The sequence below is a fragment of the Neopelma chrysocephalum genome, unplaced genomic scaffold (genome assembly GCF_003984885.1).
Source record: "Neopelma chrysocephalum unplaced genomic scaffold, ASM398488v2 Primary Assembly neopelma1_101, whole genome shotgun sequence".
Lineage (NCBI taxonomy): Eukaryota > Metazoa > Chordata > Aves > Passeriformes > Pipridae > Neopelma > Neopelma chrysocephalum.
Window position 1 is genome coordinate 1,346,901 of NW_020897764.1, and position 21,265 is coordinate 1,368,165.

General features: G+C 42.2%; 1 protein-coding gene across 2 annotated transcripts in view; it reads right to left on the reverse strand.

The window, feature by feature from the left end:
• The window catches only part of VIPR1 (vasoactive intestinal peptide receptor 1), a 109,405-nt gene that overhangs the window by 26,473 nt on the left and 61,667 nt on the right, over positions 1-21,265 (reverse strand). For both annotated transcript variants that reach the window (XM_027695490.1, XM_027695491.1), the window contains exons 4-6: positions 15,578-15,681; positions 11,288-11,388; positions 8,829-8,961 (exon numbers count right to left, since the gene is read on the reverse strand). In XM_027695490.1, coding sequence (XP_027551291.1) covers positions 8,829-8,961; positions 11,288-11,388; positions 15,578-15,681 — 338 coding nt within the window. The remainder of the gene's footprint in view (positions 1-8,828; positions 8,962-11,287; positions 11,389-15,577; positions 15,682-21,265) is intronic.

Genomic DNA, 21,265 nt, shown 5'->3' on the forward strand with positions numbered 1-21,265 from the left:
TTTTTAATTTTCTTTTTCTTTTTTCCTTTTCTTTTTTCTTTTTTTTTCTTTTTTCTTTTTTTTCTTTTTCTTTTCTCCTTTTCCTTTTTCTTTTTTCCTTTTCTTTTTCTTTTTCTTTCCTTTCCCTTTTTCCTGTTCTCTTTTCCTTTTCTTTCCTTTTCCTTTTTCCTGTTCTCTTTTCCTTTTCTTTATCTTTTTCATGTATCTTTTTCTTTTTCTTTCCTTTTTCTTTTCCTTTTCCTTCTCTTTCCCTTTCCCTTTTCCTATTTTCCCATTTCCTATTTTCCTTTTTCCTTTTTCTTTCCCTTTTCTTTTCCTTTCCCTTTCCCTTTTCTTTCCCTTTCCCTTTCCCTTTCCCTTTCCCTTTCCCTTTCCCTTTCCCTTTCCCTTTCCCTTTCCCTTTCCCTTTCTCTTTCCCTTTCCCTTTCCCTTTCCCTTTTTTCGTTTTCCTTTTCTTTTTCCTATTTTCCTTTCCCTTTTCCTTTCCCTTTAGTTATGTCTCTGAGATGAGTGTCTAAAATGGAACTACAGTCTGGAGATGTAGGTTTGGGTTTGTCCTGTGCTGGAAAACCTTAATTTCAGTATCTCCAAAGCAGGCAATGCCTGCCCAGTGTCCCCCAATCCTCCAGGTGTGTCTCAGCAGTAGGATCATGAGAGGGATCTATAAATAGCTTTTAAATAAGACTGAGGAAACCTCTTTGACCAGGCTGGGGACAAGATCAGCCCTTGCTGTGGGCAGAAGCAGCTGAGTCACTCAGCAGCCCTTCCCACAGGTCGTGTCTTCTGGGCAGCGTAAAAGAAAATTTAGATAAGAAAAAAGCAAAGTAAAAAGGAAAGTAAAAAGCAAAAAAAAGAAAAAGAAAAGAAAAAGAAAAAGAAAAAGAAAAAAAAAGAAAAAGAAAAAGAAAAAGGAAAAGAAAAAGGAAAAGGAAAAGAAAAAGAAAAGAAAAAAGCAAAGTAAAAAGTAAAGTAAAAAGGAAAAAAAGGAAAAAGTAAAAAGAAAAAGAAAAAGAAAAAAAAGAAAAAGAAAAAGAAAAAGAAAAAGAAAAGGAAAAGGAAAAGGAAAAGAAAAAGAAAAAAGAAAAAGAAAAGAAAAAGAAAAAGAAAAAAGAAAAAAGAAAAGAAAAAAGTAAAGAAAAAAGGAAAAAAGAAAAAGAAAAAAGAAAAGAAAAAAGTAAAGTAAAAAGGAAAAAAGAAAAAGAAAAAAGAAAAAGAAAAAGTAAAGGAGAAAAACAAAAAGAAAAGGAGAAAAAGAAAAGAGAACGAGAAAAAGAAAAAGAGAAAAAGCAGAGAAAAAAAGAAAAAGTGAAAAAGAAAAAAGGGAAAGGAAAAGAAAATGAAAAATAAAGAGAAAAAGAAATGGAAAAAGAGCTAATTTAGGCTTAGTACACTTAACCTTTTGTGTAACAGCAGAAAAAAAGCAAATTAAAAACAAACAAACCAGAGTGCTTGGCAAAAAGCCATCACTTTCATTTCTTCCCTCAATTTAATTGCAGCTCTACACTAGAGTCAAACAGATTAGCAATAAAACAGCCCCACAAAGTTTATGTTCTACCATGAAAGGGAATTGAGGTCTATTCAAACAAGAAAACTCCTAAATCAATTGGGTGCCTTTGTCTCCTTCCTTCCCTCCCAGTCATGGAGCTTGACAAGCAAATAACTTCAAATAATAAATTGCTGCACTAGAGGGTGACTCTTCAAATTTTCCTGGAAGATGCACAGAAATTTTGGGTGTTAAGGACTTAACAATATAAATGAATGAGATGAATGAATAAATAAATGTGATTAAAGAAATTCTTAAAATGCCACTTGATAGAAACAAAGTGGTCTATGATTGAGGCCCGTAGACCTCGGTTTGTGAGGGCCTAAATTGTCAAGTTAAAAGTCTCAGTTAAAACAATTTGTCATCTCTCAGGTCAAATAAAAGACCTTCATGGGAATCATCATCTTATGTCTTGATGATGGACCTTGAGCCCTTTGTGGCTTCAAGTCTAAGTATTTAAAATATATTATTAACAGTAGAGATAGATCAACTTAAGTGGATTCACAGTGACCCTCTATCTCAGGCACAGGGATAAGAGGCCCCAAACACACATTTTTCCCTGTTAACATCTTGCTCTGCACCACTGGTGCCCCAGAAACATTATGCAAGAAAGCTCTTAAGCCTTGGCAATGGCAAAATATTCCACTTATCTTAACCTGCTTCCCTCCAGGTCACAATCCATTACATTTCCATGCACCCATCGTTGTCTGAGAGCACACACTGGAATACTTTCTCCATGTCAGCTGTCACTGGGCAATTTATGAAGCCATTATAACCTGGATTTGTGTCTGAGCTCGGTGATTTGTCACCACTTTCATAAAGCAGAAGTGCCACTCCTGTGCAGACACACACAGGCACACTCACTCTGCTTCAACAAGGTGAGTCTTGCCTGCTCCCATCAAGACTGTGGAAGAATGGAGACATTTGGAAGAAGCCATTGGGATCAATCTCTATCTCTTTCCTGGGCCTTCATTCCACTTGGAATAAGGCTGGACTAGTTGAGTAGTTCCCAACTAGTGCATCTGGATAGATTATTATTTCTCTGGTTAGAGCATCATTTCTCCAGCAATAGCTCAACCTATATGGAACCCAAAGTCCCAAGAGATAAACCTGTTTTTTCCCTGTGCTTTCACCTCCTCAGTGCCAGCTGAAAATAGCAAGGCATTTAGAGAATCCTGGAATGGTTTGGGTTGGAAGGGACCTTAAAGCTCATCCAGTTCCAATCCCCTGCCATGGGCAGGGACACCTTCTGCTATCCCAGGTTGCTCCAAGCCTTGTCCAACCTGGCCTTGGACACTCCCAGGGTTAAGGTGAGGATTTACAAGGGTCAGATCCTGCACTGCAGAAACCTTGAGAAGTGCTTTAAAATAGATGGAGCTGTACCAGTTCACACCAACAAAAAACATGGTCCACATGACTGCCCTTTATGCCTTTCCCACCTCCCACACAGGCTTCCTTAAATACAGTGCTATCCTGTTGGATTCAGTAGGAAGCTCTTCTGTCTGCTTTTCCTCACATTAGAAGCAAGTTTAAGCCCCCTGACTGTGACCCTCAAAGCTATTTAAGCACTTCTCTTCACCCATTTTAACAGGGGTTCTGTAACTCTCAGCCTTTGAGGGACTCAGCCTTTCGAGTTCGTCTCTCAGGAACAGTCATTTGATTTTTGGGGGCAGTCTTGGGAGTATTTCTGAGATGGTGATTAGCTCTGGCTGGTCTAGCCTGTGCTCCAGGTGACTCAGAGTTGAGCTGAGATGTAAAAATAGAATTTTCTCGGTGAATGGGTGAACTGTGCCTGTTTTGTTCTCGTCAGTCACAGAATAATGGCACTTCACATCTTCAGTGGTAAGACAAGTCAACCACAAGGCAGCAAGTAAAGAGAGAGGGTGAACAGAGTTTTAACTATGCCCTTCCTCACACTTTGCACATTTTCTCTCATTTTTATCACTACTGCTTTGCTTTAAGGTGCCAGCCCGTGACTGGGGCACTGCCGTGATAGAGTCACTTGAGCAATGAAAGTTCCTCCTCCAGAGCTCTTCCATAGTCTGACTTCCTGCCTTCCTTCCTGGGTTATTTTCAGGATGTCCCCATTCCTTCCCCAAGCTTTCTTTCTGTTGTTTTTTTACTTCTTTATATTATTTACAGGAGCATTCTCTAAGGCTTTTTTCTTTTTTTTTCCTTTTTATTCCTCCCCCCCTTGTTTGCAGTAAACCTTGAGATTGCAGCAGTGATCAGGAGATAGGGAGAGATCAGTAGATTTGGAGTGATCAGCAGACGTGAAGAGATCACCAGATATGTGGATAACAGTCCACAGCAGTTGCCTGGAAGATACAAATCTCTTTATCTAATCTGATGGTCAAAATAAAGACTGAGGAGATGGGTGTGTCAGGTCTGCATTGTGACAACAAGTCCATTGGAACTTGTATTTCCTGAAGCCAACAGGAACCATTTGGTTGGATTTCACAGGCATTTGTGGACAGGGTGAGGGGCTCCAGGTCATACATGAGTAGAAAAACACAGTGGGAAACCAATACTTTCCATAAGTAGTGATTTTTTCATTTTCTCCTTGTGCTGCTCCTTGGGATGGAAACCAAATGTTTCCCTCCCAAAACAAGGTGGATCTCATGTCACATTGGCATCAGTTCCATGGCAGGACAGACTGTAAGGTACCTCCTGATCTCAGCAGCACCTTTGGGCCTGGCTGGACCCACTGAGCCCAGTGGAAGGGGTACAATTCTTCAGAAATGGGCTGAGCTACTGAAAACAGGGTCAGCTGATGTATTTACACGTTTTGGGGACTGACCCAACTTTAATTAAAGTAAAGGGAAGAATCACACTGTCTTCAGAGCTCTGCTCTTCTCCCCAAGCCACCTAAAGTTGAGCAGATGCTGTTAAAGAGCTCATCCCTCCTCTGTGTAGGTGGGAACAGCCTTTCCTAAAGGATATAACCCAATAAAATGGCTGAGTCTCTAATATTTGCTTCACTTTTACACAACTGCATAAAAAAGATTTCTATTCTTCCATCTCTCCATGAGCCTGAATATCATGCTCCTCCCAGATGGATCTGATGAGGGTGCATTGGAAAAGAAAATGTCTCTGTCTTCAACTTCCATAAATAAAGTTCATTTTGGGGCCTGGAGCTCCTATCAGTTCGGCCTGTGGGAGTTCATATGGAAACCCCCAATATTTCACTCTGAAAATATGAGATATGCGTGTAAGTTCACAGTTGCTGCAGTCCCAACTTCCTTTTTTTTTGTTGGAAGTTTTTGTCTTACTGGAACACAACAGCAAAAAAAGATAAATGATGTGATCTCCCTTTGGCTGAATCTTCAGCAAAAGCAAATTTGCAGAGCTCAAAACTCGAGCCTGAGCTTAATCTGTAGAATTGGATCTTTGTTTATGGCAAACTGTTGGCTTTTTTGTGTTCAGCAAGATTGGAAATGTAAGAAGTTCATCATTATTATGGTATCCAGACATGAGAGTAATGAAACTATATAAAAACCGACCCATAAACCCACAAAAAAATCAAATGAAACAACAACTGAAGTGTTCAGTTCAATCCTTCCACCAGGTTTGCTGTTTTGGCTGCTGTGTTTCACAGGGTGTTCCCCAGGGAGACAAGGAAAGGAGAAGATAAAGTGTGGGAATGCCAAGACACAAAGTCACTAGACCTAAGAAAATGAGTGTGAAAAACTAAACCTTCTGAGGAGGCCTCTTGAGCCTGGCAGTGAAAAAAAACCCCAAAAAAGGTAAAGGCAAATCCAGGCAGGAAAACGCAATTTTCCCCACAGTATGAGCAATTGTTGGATGCAACAAAGCCACAGGGGGCGAGTTTTCCATCAGGAATGGCCAGTTACTGAGACAGAACATAACCTGAATGAATCAAAAATGGACAGTTATTGGAGAAGTCCAAGTGGGTGGTTCCACAGAGCCCTCTGAGCCTGATCATCTCAGCACCCAAGTGCTCATAGCCCAGACTAACATAGTTGAGCACAAAGCCTATTTTTAAGCCTTTGAAGACAACAGGATGATTCAGTCACTCATAATTACAGATGTATTTTGTCACTGAAGGCTTGACAGAGAGGGGAAAAAGTGTTTTTGGTCCACTCAGGGCCGTTGGCACCTCGGGCAACGTGCTGTGTGTGGCCATCAGACCCCTCTGCTGGTTCCACCCCTCGACAAAAATTCAAGGTCCCTGCAGTGCTTTGTTTGCCACTGGAAGATCCCACAGTGGGCTTTTGGTCTAAATACTTCTACATGAGCCAAGTGACCCACACCGTGCCTAGAAACAAGTCTGTTAGATTTGGACACTTGAGAAGAGGAGAAAGTGTGAGGGGTGTTTGTAAAGCCACCGATGCTGAGTTTCCCTGGTGTGGGACAAAGACCTCGAGCAGGTCCTGGGTTCAGTGACCATTTAAACCTGTCATATTTAGGCATGAAAACAAGCCCTGCTTACCAACTTGGGGTTTCTGCCCAATGAAAACAGGGTGATTTTTTTCACCCAACCAGCAGGAATTTTCTCTCCCCCAGGAGAGGATTTATCAAGAAAGTAGGATCAAGGAATTCCTGGAGGCTCTGGGTGCCACACATCACTCCGAAAACATCACCCAGTGCATGGTGCATGTGCTGGCTCACATGAGGACTCAGTGATGCTCATCACACATATTTTGGCTACATTGACCCTGAAATGCTTACAGCCACATTCCCAGGCTCCATAGAAATGCCCAACAAACTTAATTTTTCAGGGTGTTCATGTTGAACTCAATGGTAATCCAAAACTATTTGAGTTTAAAATGAGTTAACACCATAACTGAGGTTTCCCACATGAGGTAAAATGAAGTAAAAATGCAGTAAAACCTATGAAAAAGTTGGTTTTTTTTTTCAATTGCATATACACCTTATTGTATTGCAATTCCCCGTTGATTTAAACATGAACATATTTGTTGGAGAGCTTAACATATTTTTGTATGGTGGATGCATAAAACATAATTTTAAATCTTCTTACTGCTACAGGTAATACCAAATTCAGGAATTTGGTCCCTTCATCAGAAATGCTGGGAGAGGCCTCTGTTTATTTGAATTTCACAGCCCTAAATCTATTCTGGGAGGGGAGGGGGGTGTCTTTATCTTTTTATTCCTTGGAGGAACTAAGAGTGGTACTTTCTCTTCCAATAGAACACTTTTATTGCTTTGGGTTTGCCCTGTTTTTAACCACAAAATTGAACTGTTTGTTCAAATCACTCCTCAGACTGAACAAGCTCAAGGCCACATCCAGCCACTATACACAAAACCTTCAGGAAACTGTGTATAAAGTCCTGGGTTCATGAATTAGTCCCCAGGTCTCCCAAGTCAAACTTTATCCTGCAGTTTCAAAGTAAAAACTTAAGCCAAGCCAACCCAACCAAACCCACAGGAACACAATGGGTTTTGTAACTATTTCTCCAAACAGATGAATGTTAGGAAAGGCATTTTGACTGTGTTTTATGTAGGTGTTTTTTTCACTATGACTTAAAGGTTTGTCTGTAAGGTTGGTTCAAGACAGGTTGTGCAGATTTCGCAAGGGGTTGTGCAGCAGAGACAGATTTGTTCCACACAATTTTATAACCCTTGTGTATCATCCAGCCATTCACCCTGAGCTGGTGTTTAACATAAAAGTTCTCTGATGGGGATAAACATACACCATGGGTCTACCTGAAAGCACAGTGGCTTCCAGGAGCTGTGGATTCTGCAGGAAAATCCCTGTATTTCTGTTTCTGGATGGAAACACCTCTCACACAGCTCTCTGTGGTCGTGTCCCAGTCACAACCCAGTGCAAATCCCCCGAGGGGTGAGGGATTAGTTCAAACTCCATATTCTGTTGGGTTCTTGGCTCCTCTGCCAACTGGCATCAGTGGATTTTTTCATTCCAGTTTCCATGTCATTCTAACCACTCATGGACTCTCCCAGGAAAAACCAGTTACAAGAACACAGATCCCAGTGAACCTCTGGGAGGGAAAAGCACAGAGGGACATTCCAAAGGGAACACTTCCCGCTGCAGACAGTTCTTGGAAAAAGCTGTAAGGAGGTTGCAACTGAGAGATGCTGGAGCAGAAAGTTCATTGTAACAGCAGGGACAGGACTCAGGGTTAGGATACAGAAAAGCCAGAAGGCAAGGAATAAACTGGGTGGATGGAAGAGAATCTTTTTTTGGTGCTGTGTGACACAGAAAAATAGGTCCAGAAGGGATTTGCTGGGTTGCTGTGCCCAGTCTCCTGCTACTGCCAGCAAGCATAATATTATGTTATAAGCATAATGTAATGTTATGAATTTGCTATGGAGAGTTCTTTTTTTCTTTTCTTTTTTTTTTTTTTTTTTTGGGGATGATTTGTGATCACATCTCTTCGTTTTGGTGATTTCAATTTCCTGCTTAAATTCATTCACGGCTGGTGTCCCCGTGTCCCCTTACATCAATATGGCCTTCAGATAAAAAGCCCTTCTCCCTCCTCAATGTTTGCTCCAGCTGATAACATTGAAAGTGAAAAAAAAATAAAATCCCAACTCCTTTATTCCCCTTGTTTATCATCCCAGTAGGGAAATCTCACAGCTGCAGACAGAGAGCGTGGGAGACAGGTCCAGGTGAAAAATAGCTGATGATGTCTACACATGGATTTCCTGCCCAAACTCCTGCAGAGGTGGGGTCACTGGAGCCCAGGGAGCCATCCAAATCCTGGTGCCTTATTCCAAATGAGGTGAATAGCTCTCCAGGCTCCAGTGAACATATTAATTAGAGCTTGACTGACTATGGTTGCACTTTACACACTCATGTACAGGCACCTACCCCAAGGATACCTGGAGTTAGTTACGTGAATCTGGGTCTGACTCTGGAGGGAAAGGTGTTATTGAATCCCAAAACACAGCACTGCCAGTCTCCTTGGACCAGGATATCCAAATATTAGCATGTGGCTGGGAGATGGACACCAGGCTGAGAGGAACCCCAAAATCTTGTAGAGCTTCAGTTGTGAGTTTGACTTCACGGAATTGTTAAGGTTGGAAAACACCTCTAAGATCAGTGAGTCCAACCTCACAAGGGGACAAGACGCCTATAAATTTTTGATTCTGATAATCAATTTATTCCCTTTCCATAAAAACTAAACTCCAGCAATCATATCTTTTCTTTCAAACAAGAAAACCCCCCCCCCGAAACCTTCCCGAAGTCCTGTCTCTCGTGCATTTGCAATGTAATTTTTGGTGAATTGTTCAAGAGGGGCAACAGAATAAGGTGGAAACTTCAAAGTGCAAGGCTACTTACTGAACTCACAAAGCAGTGCTCGGATTCTCCACTTTCAAACAGGATGACATCTTTGATGAAGACTGCAATGGCTCTCATGATGAAGGACATGAAGAGATGCATGTGAATATAATTTCGAGTACAGTGTAGTTTTCTGTCGGGAAGAGATGAAACATTTCTGAATAGCCAGGCCAGGCTTCTCAAAAGGGTTATTTACCTATTTGCATGTGTCTTCTGTCAAGACATGGAGTTACAATTAAACATCAGAATCCCTGAGACAGGCTCTGTTCTGATGTACATCACCACAAATCCACTTAAGCCTTTTTAAATCCACAAAACGTGGTGATCCACATATTTGCAGCAGTGCTGCTGCTTTTTCATTACTCAGAAAAGCAGGACCAAATACAGAATGACAGAAAACAGGTCCATCCCACTGCTCTCTGCTGGAAAAGAAATGTTTTCCACTGAGCAGCCTGTGCTCACAATAAGGGGCTGTTTTCTACAGAATGTTTGTACTGCAATCATTATTTCCAAAGTGAAATGTTTGTTCAAGAAGGGAAATAAATTCTTAGCATCTGTTGCCAAAATTAACACATATTACAGGCTTTCTGGAGCAACATGAACTATATTATGACTTAAAAAATACTGGTTGTTAATGATACTGAGAACACCACCAGAATTCATCTAGTTCAAAGCATAGACTGGGTGAAACTTCTGGTAGTCAATTTGATAAATAAAAAAAAAATATTTAAAATCGTATTAAAATAATAATCTATGTCTGAGAATTGTATTTCTTCTGTTAAGCTCACAGTATCTCAAGAATGTGAAGTAAAAGTTATTCATCAATGGCATATCTGAAAAAAAGTGCAAAGTAGTTAAAAAAGAAATTATATATAATAAAATATTATTTTAAAATACAAATGATGAAATTGGCAATAAATGTAGACTTGTATCCTGCACAATAATTACATTTCTTTTTACTTTATTGTGTATATTAATCTTATTGGCATGAGAGGGGGGAATATTCTTCAGAGAAAAGCCAGCATTTGGTTAAACACACATTCTGAAGATGAATTTTGATCAAGTAGGTTTTTGGTTTTTTTTTCAAGTGGGACTTTACACCAGCTATGTGAAGAGCCCAATACTCTGCAGATGGGTGCTTGGTACAGACACCAGAGCCACAACAGACCTCGCTCAGCAGCACAATCAAATTAGCAGCTCCTAATGAGTCCCTGTGCCGTGGCAGAGGTTGTGCTCCTGATCTGGGCTGATGGCATGATAATGTGACTGAGCTGAGCTCTCTCTACTTGCAGGCGAAGGGAAGTCAAATGACTCTGTTTCCCACAGAGGAGCAGCGTGAACCTCCACAGTTTCATCAGCCTGGCACCTTGTACCTTGTTGAGATAATCTGGGTCTGATTCACTCCTCCCTTGTGAGAGGAGAGAACACATGGGTGAAGGGCAAAGTTCTTGAAAGGTGAGGCCAATCTTGGTCTAAGTGTGAGAGTTATACCCTAGAATATAAGCTCTTTCCTACAGGAGGAGGTGGAACCACATCTTTGCTGAACAGATCTTTGCTGTTCTTCCTCTACAAAAACAACTTTATAATGGGAGATAACTTATATTCAGACCTCTTCATTGGAGGCACCCCAATTTAGATGCCTGATTCATTTATAAACAAGAGACTGAGGATTAATTAATTTGCTGCAGTCTGGGCTTCTAATGGCACTTGATAAGCTGCAGAGTATCTGCCCATCAGTCCATAAGGGCCTGGGTCTCCCGAAGGTCCTGCATTGTATCTGCTACCCCTGTGCACATCTCAGAGCCACCAGCATGACTCAAATGGCTCTGGGTGTTTCTGTCTTGCCATAAAACTACAGCAGGAAGTGTTTCTGAAATAGGCTTTGGGAGGGAACAGGCTGCCCAGAGAAGCTGTGGCTGCCCCTGGATCCCTGGAAGTGTCCAAGGTTGGACGGGGCTTGCAGCAACGTGGGCTAGTGGAAGGTGTCCCTGCCCATGGCAGTGGGTTGGAACAAGATGATCTTTAAGGTCCTTTCCAACCCAAACCATTCTAGGATTTGGTGATTCTGGGTAGATTTGGAGTGTGCTTAATCTGTACAATTTTGAATACCTACTTTGAGTAGAAATTCCATAGTATCCATATATCTGACTAGGACTCTGTGGACTTAACAGGTTTGTGGAATAATGACCTCTAATACAGGGATCCATCATGTAAAAATCTACCTTAAGTGAGATGAATCCATTTAAATAATTGCATTTGGGGTTATAACTCTCACACAAAGGCCACAAATCACGTTCTAAAAAACAGAGGTACCAAAAGACAGGAGAACTTTCCTCCACTATCCAACTCAGATGTGACAGAAGTTTTTGGCATTTATCTGTAACACTCACAGCCTATAAAGTCTATAACTTTAACAGCCTCTATATCCTTTTGAGTGCCTTTTTTGCTCATGGTCTTACCTGAAGAGACACAGGATGATCATAGCAGCAGTGAGGGCAATGAGGGACAAGGTGTGTCCGATGGTGTAGCCGGTCTTGACCGTGCCATAGAATGCCGTTTGCTGGGGGGAGAGGAAAGAGGCAAAACAGGTCTTTCAACGAGCTGCCAAAATGCATTCCTAAATACAGCACCACTGACTGGTGAGACAAGGAAATCATCCTTCTCCATCCTCTTAAAAAAACTCCTTCACATCCAGCAGAGCACACGACTCAAACATCACCGGTGTGAATAAGAACACGTCCGGTTGCAGCAGAGCTTGGATCACTCCAAAACCAGGCTGGAGTTACACCAGGGAAATGTTCCTGCTGAAGGAGCCTGGTTTGACACTTGCAGAGACAGCTACATGGTTAGAACCTTGTGGAACAAGAATGACTAATGTTCAGCTAAAGAGCACACTGACACATCACCGCTGACGTGGGGAGGACGAGCTTGTTAAGCTTATTAAGGAAGTTTGAGGGCAGAACTGCTTGGGAAATTGGTTTGTTTTTGTGGAAGTTGCACGTTGTGTTTAGGCAAGTAACTTAAAACATTCTCACTGAAATCACACAGAAGTTAATTCAGAAATATACATTAAGTTGGAAATTGGTTCGTGGCTTTTCTCTTTGACAGGACACAGAGGGAATCCCTGAGCATGGGACATGATTCCAACAGGGAATCCCGTTCTAAACAAAATGGGGAAGTAAGGCAGCAAAACTCCAGTTCTCCAAGGCTTTCTAGCAAAACTCTAAATCAATACATTCTGATTTTCAGCTTAAATAAAGGACAAAAGATAAAAGTATTTAGACATTTATTTTATCAATGAAAAATCTAAGTTTTTATGAGAATCTAATTCAGTTTGTGGAAAATGTCATTTTTTTCCAGCCCTTGACTGACCCTTCTCTGCCTTCCTTGTCCTCCTTTTCAATAAAAAAAAACAACCAACCAAAACCACAAAGAGCAGTTTAGACAGAAAATCTAAACCCAACCTTGTTTGGAGAAATGCTCTTCAATAATGCTGAGACACTTTTATATAGCACTTTTATATGTTATTTTCACAGGCCTTGACAAGTACTCGGTGCTTTAGAGAACCAGTGGGGCTGAGAGGAGTAGCAATCTTTTAGCATTTGCACAAGCCAGCTTGGAGGGGGGTTAAAACAAGACACTCAAAGCTACCTAAATAAAGTCTTCTTTCCAGCCTTATTGTAGTTTGGGATCTCAAAGGCAGCTGAGACTTTTCCAGTAAAAGCAGTCAACCTCCTTCCTCTTGGTTTCATCTTTCTCTCATTATTTAGTTTCCTTCTTGATGGCACCAGAGCAGAAATGTGTCCAGCAAAGACCTGGCCAGCAGAAGGAGGGAGCTTGTGGTAGGGGACTGTGTTTGAGGAAGAGGTTGTCCCACACTGTATTTAGGAGGGCAGAGAAATGGGGGAAAGGAAATTAAGGGATATCACAGGGGATGTCAGCAGTGGGGTGGTGGATGGAAACTCTCCAGTGTGAATACAGATATAGGTCTCTTGCTTCTTAGAGTTATTCCCAGGAGCAGGAAAGTTCTTGGTGTTATTCAACAAGCAATTCCCTGCCCTTATATTCCATGATGACCAATCTTTCTTGAGTAGAGAGGGATGGTTCTGAATTCAGCTGTACTGTAGCACATAGGGTCATCTCTGTTCTGGAAACAGCACATGATGACTTCTCACTCTTCATTTGCACTTGCTAATGACAACCAGTTCCTGCTTTACAGATATCAAACCAGAGAATTTGACCCAAGATCATCAATGGAATTGGAGTTTCACTCAGGGTTCAGATTGCTAAAATATTCTTAGCAGAAAAAAGAGGGATTTAGGTAAGTGAAGGCCATGCATGGCAGGATGCCTGGATTCTAGCTGAAGACCTAGACCAATTTACAGAATGAAATTAGGCAATTTCATCATTGCCTCTCTGACTTCTGAAAGCTTCTGCTTAATTTCACAGGAATGTGATAATAACAATTATTTCAGGTAGATGTTAAATTGAGAATAATTAAGAATCATCTTGGTTTCTGTTCAGTAACCTCAACATTTGTCCCTTGGTACCTTGGTTTACAATGGGAAACATTTCCATTTGTAAGAGAAAAAGAAGAGAAACACTGATGTAAAGTTCAGTTGCCAGACATGTTGGCCCAAACTTGAGCCCAAGAGTTCATGAAGTGTTCTACACATGGAATGTTATCAGTCTGTCCCACACAACCTGCTGTTCTTTTTTTCTGTTCCCTTTACTTCTTCCTCCCCAAACTGACAGCCAATGCACCACCACCAAAAAACTATTCTTCCTCCCAGGCTAGTACTGCATGTTCACCCCCCTCAGCCACCTTTCACACAAATTAGACTTAAACAGCATAACAAAAGTGCAGAAATCAAGAGAAAATAATTAAGAAAGAATTAAAAGAACACAATCCGTGTTCTCCTGGTAACGCGACGCTCTGGCAATGCCGCAATGCATCGGGTGGCCAAAGCACGTCCCAGGAATTCCCAAATCCCCTCTGCAGCTGGAACATAAACCAGGGCTCTGGATGGAAGTCCTCCCCAGAGCAGACCTGTGACAATGGCTTTTGGTGCTGAGCTGGTGCCACACAGCTCGATCTGAGGGATGGGACACTTGAGGATGTGAAGTGGTGGCTGACCTTGAAGGCAGACTAAGACTTTCTTCAGAAGAGCCCTGGAATTCTTTGTGCAACTTTCCCTTGGCTATTTTCTGTGTTCTTTCACTCCTAAAGCTGCCTCAGTTCTGTTCAGATCCTCTCCTGAGTGCCTTGGGAATGTGTGACCACAAGCAGAGACCTCTCACCACTTAGGAAATTATAGAATGGGTTGGGTTGGAAGGGACCTTAAAGATCATCTTGTTCCAACCCTCTTCCATGGGCAGGGACACCTTCCTCTATCCCAGGTTGCTCAGAGGCCCATCCAACCTGACCTTGAACATTTCCAGGAATGGGTAGTTCACAACATCTCTGGGCAACCTGTTCCAGTGCTGCACCACCCCCACGGGGAAGAATTTCTTCCTAATATCTGATCTAAGCCTGTCAGCTTAAGACCATTCCCCCTTGTCCTATCACTCCATGCCCTTGTGAAAAGCCCCTCTCCAGTCTTCTTGTATGCCCCCTTTAGGTACTGGAAATATATATTCATTCATTATTGAGATTCCTATGTCCAACATTGACAAAAACTGACATGTCATAAAACAGAAAAAAAACCCCCAAACATGGGAGGAGGTTTAATATAAACATATTATATAAAGATGTAAACATATTACATAAAGATATAAACATATTATATAAAAATATAAACACTACAATATCTGATTGCTGTGAAATGTGATTCTTTCCCAGCACAAGCTTTCTCTTGTTGACTATGTGACAGTTATAGGGGACCTAGTTTAGTTTAGATTAGATGCTGAACTTTGAGTTAGGTGAGGTGAATCTTGCTTCTGACACTTGTCACCCTCTTTAGACTTTACCCTTCATGTCTCAGGGTGCAGCAAACCAATAACAAACTCCTCCCTGTGTAATGACACTACTCCATAAAGCTATTTATACCTCGGTCAGCAATTGCTAATTTATATACAGACAATATCCCAGAGAGCTTGAGGATTTCCTTACAAAATTCAGGAATATTGCACGGAAATGTGTGTTCCTTACAGTGCTCTAGATATTCAGCTGGTTGAGATCAGCAGGGCAGCACTGATGGCAAGTGAGTTATATCCTTTTTATCCCTTTTGATCCTAATGTTGCCCTAGAAAGACTGGAATCACCCTATCGACTTAAGGACAAATATGAATGTGGAGGGCTTGTCTCAAAGTTCACCATGGAAAATGAAGCACCTGAAGTTATGTGTGGGTATCACATAGACATTGGTCTGATCTTCACAGGTGCTGATTTCCTGTCACTGCCCTAGAAATTGTGGATGTGCCATCCCTGGAAGTGTCCTAGGCCAGGCTGGACAGGGCTTGGAGCAACCTGGTCTAGTGGAAGATGTCCCTGCCCACGGCAGGGGGGTTGGAACAAGATGATCTTTAAGGTCCCTCCAACTCAAACTATTCCATGATTCCATGATTCTATAAAATCAAAGGGAAGATCATTTCTTTGCCCAAGCATTTGAACTGTGCTTCCAGGGATCCTCCAGAGGGCTCTTCTCTCTTGGGGAATCAAAGTGGAAATGGAAAAAACTGGGCATGGGGAGACCATCTGATAGTGATCCCTGTTAAATGTTGATGTCTACCCATCCAGGTTTACAAACCTCTTCCCCTGGAGTGCTGTTGGAATCATATCCACAAGCTACGGTGTAGGGAGCAGGATACACATCCGACCAGCCCTGGCTTGTACAATTCCTGGTCACGTTCCCTGGAAGGAAAGAGAAAACCACAATTTAAAAACAAACTTTCACCTTTCCACCAAACAAATGTCTGCCTGTCGTGATACAAATGCCAGAGCACAATTCTTGTAACATTTCAAGTAAAACTCTCATGCTTATTCTCTGTTATTAAGTTTTCATATTACACAGAACATATAACCTGGAGGGACCCACTGGGTTGTAAAGTGCAGACCTGAAAAACAAAGTACATTTTAACACTGAGTTGCCACAAAACTTCTCTTCTCATGGTACATAATGCCAGTTGCACCCAGATCTTTGTTGTTGGCACTGCACCAGTATCGTTTGAGAGGGTTGTTGTCACATTGCCTTGTTCCTTCTTGTTCCTTCCTTCTTTTGTGGAAAAATTTTATCCAAGCAGATCAGTGAGTTATTTGTGCTTGTGAGAAGCTGAGACAGGGACAGATGAAGTGCTCAATTCACATGGTGCAGGTAAGGTTGGGGGCCTGGGAACTAAATGGGGTCCTTCAAACCCAAACCTTGCCTGGTCAGATGTGATTCCTGGGAATTCTACTGCACTCTTCGTCTGAGAACCAAACACTTCAAAATTTGGCTGTGAAGGGAGAAAAAAACACATCCTGACAACCTGTATTGCCTGTTTTAACATGTGTACTCAAGGACAGGGAGATTTCCTGACTGCCTGAGGCCTCCAACCAGCTAAAAAGAGCCTTAATTAACACAAGGACATCTCACTCCTTCAGCCAAAACTGGCAAAACTGAAGTTCACGTGGCTCTTTGGTACTCTGGGCTTCCTGATCCATCCAGGATTGTAAGAACAAAGCACTTCTCACTTTGGAAAACACCTCTGCTCCCTGTCCCAGCTGCACCTCAAACTCAAATTGGCTTAATCCAGCAAAAGGAGGAGGGACCAGCAATCAGAATAAGCTTTACCTTGAGAGGTTTGTAGCCTAAAAGGCCAAGATACATGTTGGCCATACAGAAATAACAAAGCAGAAACACATTCAACAATACACTGCAAATTCCCCCAGCACCTTCTCTGACCACCAGTCCCTACCCTTCCCACCTCACAGGAATCTCATCATTGTGGCATTCCTTTGGTGCCACTCATCACACAAAACCGTCACCCCTGACTGGAAAGCTGGTACAATAAACCAGAATGAACAAACAGCAGTCAAAACTGGCTTCTCAGATGAAAAATGGCATGAGTGAAACTCAAGAGCTTCGCAAACGTTTCCAACAATGGGGTTCTTTGCACACCAAAGAGTGAGAAAACCTCTGCAAACAGGAGCAAATCAATTCTGCAGCTGTGAGTCATGAAAATATTCGAGTTTCACCTCCAGAAATTTCTGACAATTGAGTCATCTGAACATCTTCCCAGCCAGGGACTCGTTTTGCTCTGAAATCAGCAGCAGCCTGACCCCTGGCTTCTGTCACTTGTTGAACCCTCGTGACAGGTGGATTTTGACACTAAACTCGTCCCTGTAATTTGACTTTACAACAGATCTGAACTCCATGGAAGCTCTTGAAGGTTCATTTTCACAGTTGTCCCAGAAGAAGCAACTCCAGCACACCTTGGTGCTGCTTCTCAGGCTTTTCCTGCACTGTCACTGTTTGCAGTTCCTTTGACCAGGCTTCACATTGGGACAGTAAGAGATCTTGGGCAAACAAAATCCAGAACATGACTGTTCAGTACCTTTTTTTTTTGAGGTGTTATGTAATTTCTGTTATTTCTTCTTCATTACAATGGATCCCATTATCTGAACTTCATTGCTTCCTGTTTCCTGCTCAAAACTCCTCCTTTCTGTTTGGGGATGATTTTAGATTTCACTGTGGTTTTCATTCCTTGTTTCTTATCATCAGTGAACTAAGGGGTGCTTCTTTCAGCTTAATTTTCTCATATTTCTTCTTTTTGATTGCACTTCCTCACAATTGTTTGATTATTTTAGAATTCTTGCTGCTCTCAAATTGTCTTAATACTTTAGCAGGTGTGGGGAACTCAGGTAGAGGGAAGCACAATGACACAGCATCACTGGGATTAAAAAATAATAATAATAGTAATTACTTTGATTTTAGAGAAACTCACTTCCCACAGAAGTTTTTCTACCCCCCTTTGCTGCTCATGTCACTTTTAGATGTGCAACTTCACCCACATGGTGGGATACAAGAAATCTTTGTTCGCTGGTGTCTGAGAGGTGTAAAAAGGACAAGGTTAGAAAATAAAGATTTTTCCTCACCACAGTTTTGGCTCAAGTGATGGCTGATGTCTCCCCTCAGACCAAACAACATTTCTAATTACTACTGTTTACCAGATTAGTTTCTATATTGAACAAAACCATAAAATTTGGAAGAGTGTCTCAGAAGATTAGTTCTTACTCTGAGGTTTACAGACAGTGAACTTCAGACAAGTATTAAACTGAGATTTTTATGTTTCAAGGTCAATTTAAAGCTCTGCCACAGACCCCCAGTGAAAATCCAGCCAGTTCTTGTGGTCTCCCTCGCTCTCAGTTTATCCACCAGACTTTGGTAACAAAGTCTGATCATTTGTCAGTGGAAAGGCAAATTTTTCAAAGCACCAGAAGCTGTATGTGCCATTTTACAGGACTGTTTCTCGTTATTTTTGTAGCACAAGTTTTCCCTAGAATGATGCACCAACAAAGTACATCGAAAACCCAAGTGGCAGCATCAGAACAGACAGTGCTTCCAGGCTTGAAAATGGTATCTCCAGCCTTTGGAAGTTCACTAGATTTCCCACAAATTCTCATTTCCTCTCAGATTGGAGCTAAAACTTTTTACACTCTATTCCTGAAGAATTAATGAGAAAGGAGACTGGAGTTTATAACTCAATTATATGTAATTACCAATGTAGAGTGGAGGAGACTCACTGAGGATGGAAAGCACCCTACTGCCAGTAGATTTGTGCTCCAGACTCTTCTCTAGGTTGTGGAAAAAGAAGGTTCAAATCCCTGGGGTGAACAGAGTCCCCTCACTCTGGTGGTATTAGTTAACAGCCATGAAACAATCTGCTTTTTGTGGGGTTTGTATTTCATTTTGATCAGAAATGTTACCAACTGTCAGACTGGGGCATCTGCTCCTAAAAGCAACAAGATGAAGTTTTCCATTTAAAAAATAAATAACAAAAAGTTTCACTTGAAAAAGCCACAACTGAGTCTCATTTAGGATAACAATAACCTTGTAATGTCTTAAAAGAACTCAGTTTCCTGCTTGCCCAGAATCACAGAACATTTGAGTTTGGAAGAGTCCTTCGGAGGTCACCTGGCCCAAACCCCCTGCTCAAGCAGGGTCACCTAAAACTGGTTGAATGGAAGCGTGACCAGATGCCTTTTGGATATTCTTGGAGTCCTTCAAGGATGAAGGCTGCACACCCTCTCTGGGTAACTTGTCCCTGTGCTTGGTCACCCTCACAGTAAAAAAGTGTTTCATTATGGAAATGGAGATGTGGCTAGAAAATGCAAGGAGGAGGGAAGGCAACTGGGCTAAATTGCTTTAATTGTAGTGCAAATTAAGTGAAATCACTTCTTTATGGAAGGTGGGAGATATCCAGGCTCAGCAGAGGCACAGGAATTGCTAAAGTGCAATAAGTTGATTGTGTGAGTCCTGAGCACCACAGGGAGACGACTGGAGGGACCTCAGCACCTCAGCTCTTTCACTGAAGTCATTTCTCTTTGCAGGTATGAGGACAAAGGAGTTTAAAGATGAGTTTGGAAAGGGAACAAGGTGCTGACCTTTCCATTAGGCTCCCTGCCAGGTGGGAGGGGATGGATGAACAAAGGGAGCAAAGTAACCGTGCAGAAAGGAAAGGGGAAAAAAAAAGTTAGTTAGTAATCCTTATACAAGCTGAAGAGACTACAGTGAGGAGAACCAGGATGGGAAACTAAGCAGATTCCAAAAATACTCTGTGGCATAAAAGCCACTGAAGGGAATTAAAGTGTAAATAAGAAGCAAGATGACCTTTGGCTCATTTATATGGGTGTTAATGACAGTTAATACATAAAACACTATTGAAAGGCAAGGGGTGAAGCCACGGGCCTGAATAACCAGTTTTCAGGAGGTTTTACTGCAGCAGGGCCTTAAAGGCTCATGAGAAGAACCACAAGCCACAATTGTCTAATTAACTCCCCACATTTCTTGGTCCATCCCAGGCCATGAGCTCTGCTCTTTGCAGATGTACTGAGCACAGCACTGCAAACATTTTAGTGGCTTCAGGCTGAGCCCCAGAGAGAAGGGCAGGGTTTCTCTCAAGTTCAACATCAGCCACTCTGCAGCACCCTAAACACCACCCAGGGAGGATGGATCATCTAAGTCAGTGTAAACTGCTGTATGGTTTGGTTTTTGTCACAGTGAGTAGAGTAAAACACTGGCACAGGCTGCCCAGAGAAGCTGTGGATGCCCCATCCCTGAAAACATTCAAGGTCATCAGGTTGGATGTGACTCTGAGCAACCTGATCTAGTTGAAGATGTCCCTGCTCATTGCAAGGATATTGGATTAGATGACATTTAAAGGTGCCTCTCAACTCAAACCATTCCATGATTCTATAATATTATACAAACAATCATAAAATGGGCTGGGTTGGAAGGGACCGTAAGATCATCCAGCGCCAACCCCCTGCCATTTATGTGTGTATAATAAAACACAGCTCTTCCTCAGGCACTGTATCAGATTCACAGAACACCCTGACTTGGAAGGGGCCACAGGGATCATCAAAGTCCAACTCCTGGCCCTGCACAGGACACCCCAACAATCCCACCATGTGTCTGAGAGAGTTGTGCAAACCCTCCTGGAGCTCTGGCAGCCTTGGTGCTGTGCCCACTGCCCTGGGGAGCCTGTCCAGTGCCCAACCAACCACCTTCTGGGTGGAGAAACATTTCCTAATATCCAACCTAAACCTCCCCTGACACAACTTCAGGCCATTCCCTTGAGTCCTGTCACTGGTCCCCACAGAGCAGAGTTTGGGGCCCGTCCCCCTTCCCCTCATGAGGAAGATGTGACTGCCACGTGGTTTGGGATGAGCTCTTGGCCTGTATTTCTTGAAAACCTGCTTGTAGTGTGCCCTGGGGGTGAATGACCTTGGACATGAAGCAGGAGCAGAGATTGCACTTCCTGCACACACTTCTACACCCTTCTAGTACCACGTCTGCTGTAGGGCAGGACTGTGCCATCTGGCCCAGCAGCTGCTCCAGGTTTAAGCAAACACTTCTCAGGAGTTCACAAAGCCCTTTCTAATTTCCTAATCTGCGTGGTTTGCTGGCATGCCTATTCCAGGAAGGGAATTGATGGTTGGAAGCAATTATCTGAATGTTTCCATGTGAGTGATCAGCTTGTGTGGTTGTACCAAACCTGGCACGTGGTTCAAACCCATCCTAAGCAGCTTTTTGTCCCTTGCAGGTTCAGGAACTCTCTGCTCTGGGTAGTAAAGACAGATGGAAGGAAATTCCTCCTATATAACAACAAACTGGAAGGTTCCCTGCCCATAGCAGTTGGAAGTAGATGATGTCTGAAGTCCCTTCCAACCCAAACTATTCAGTCATGGTTCTCTGATTCTAAATTTTGAGACAAGTTTTGCTTAGAACCCCTCA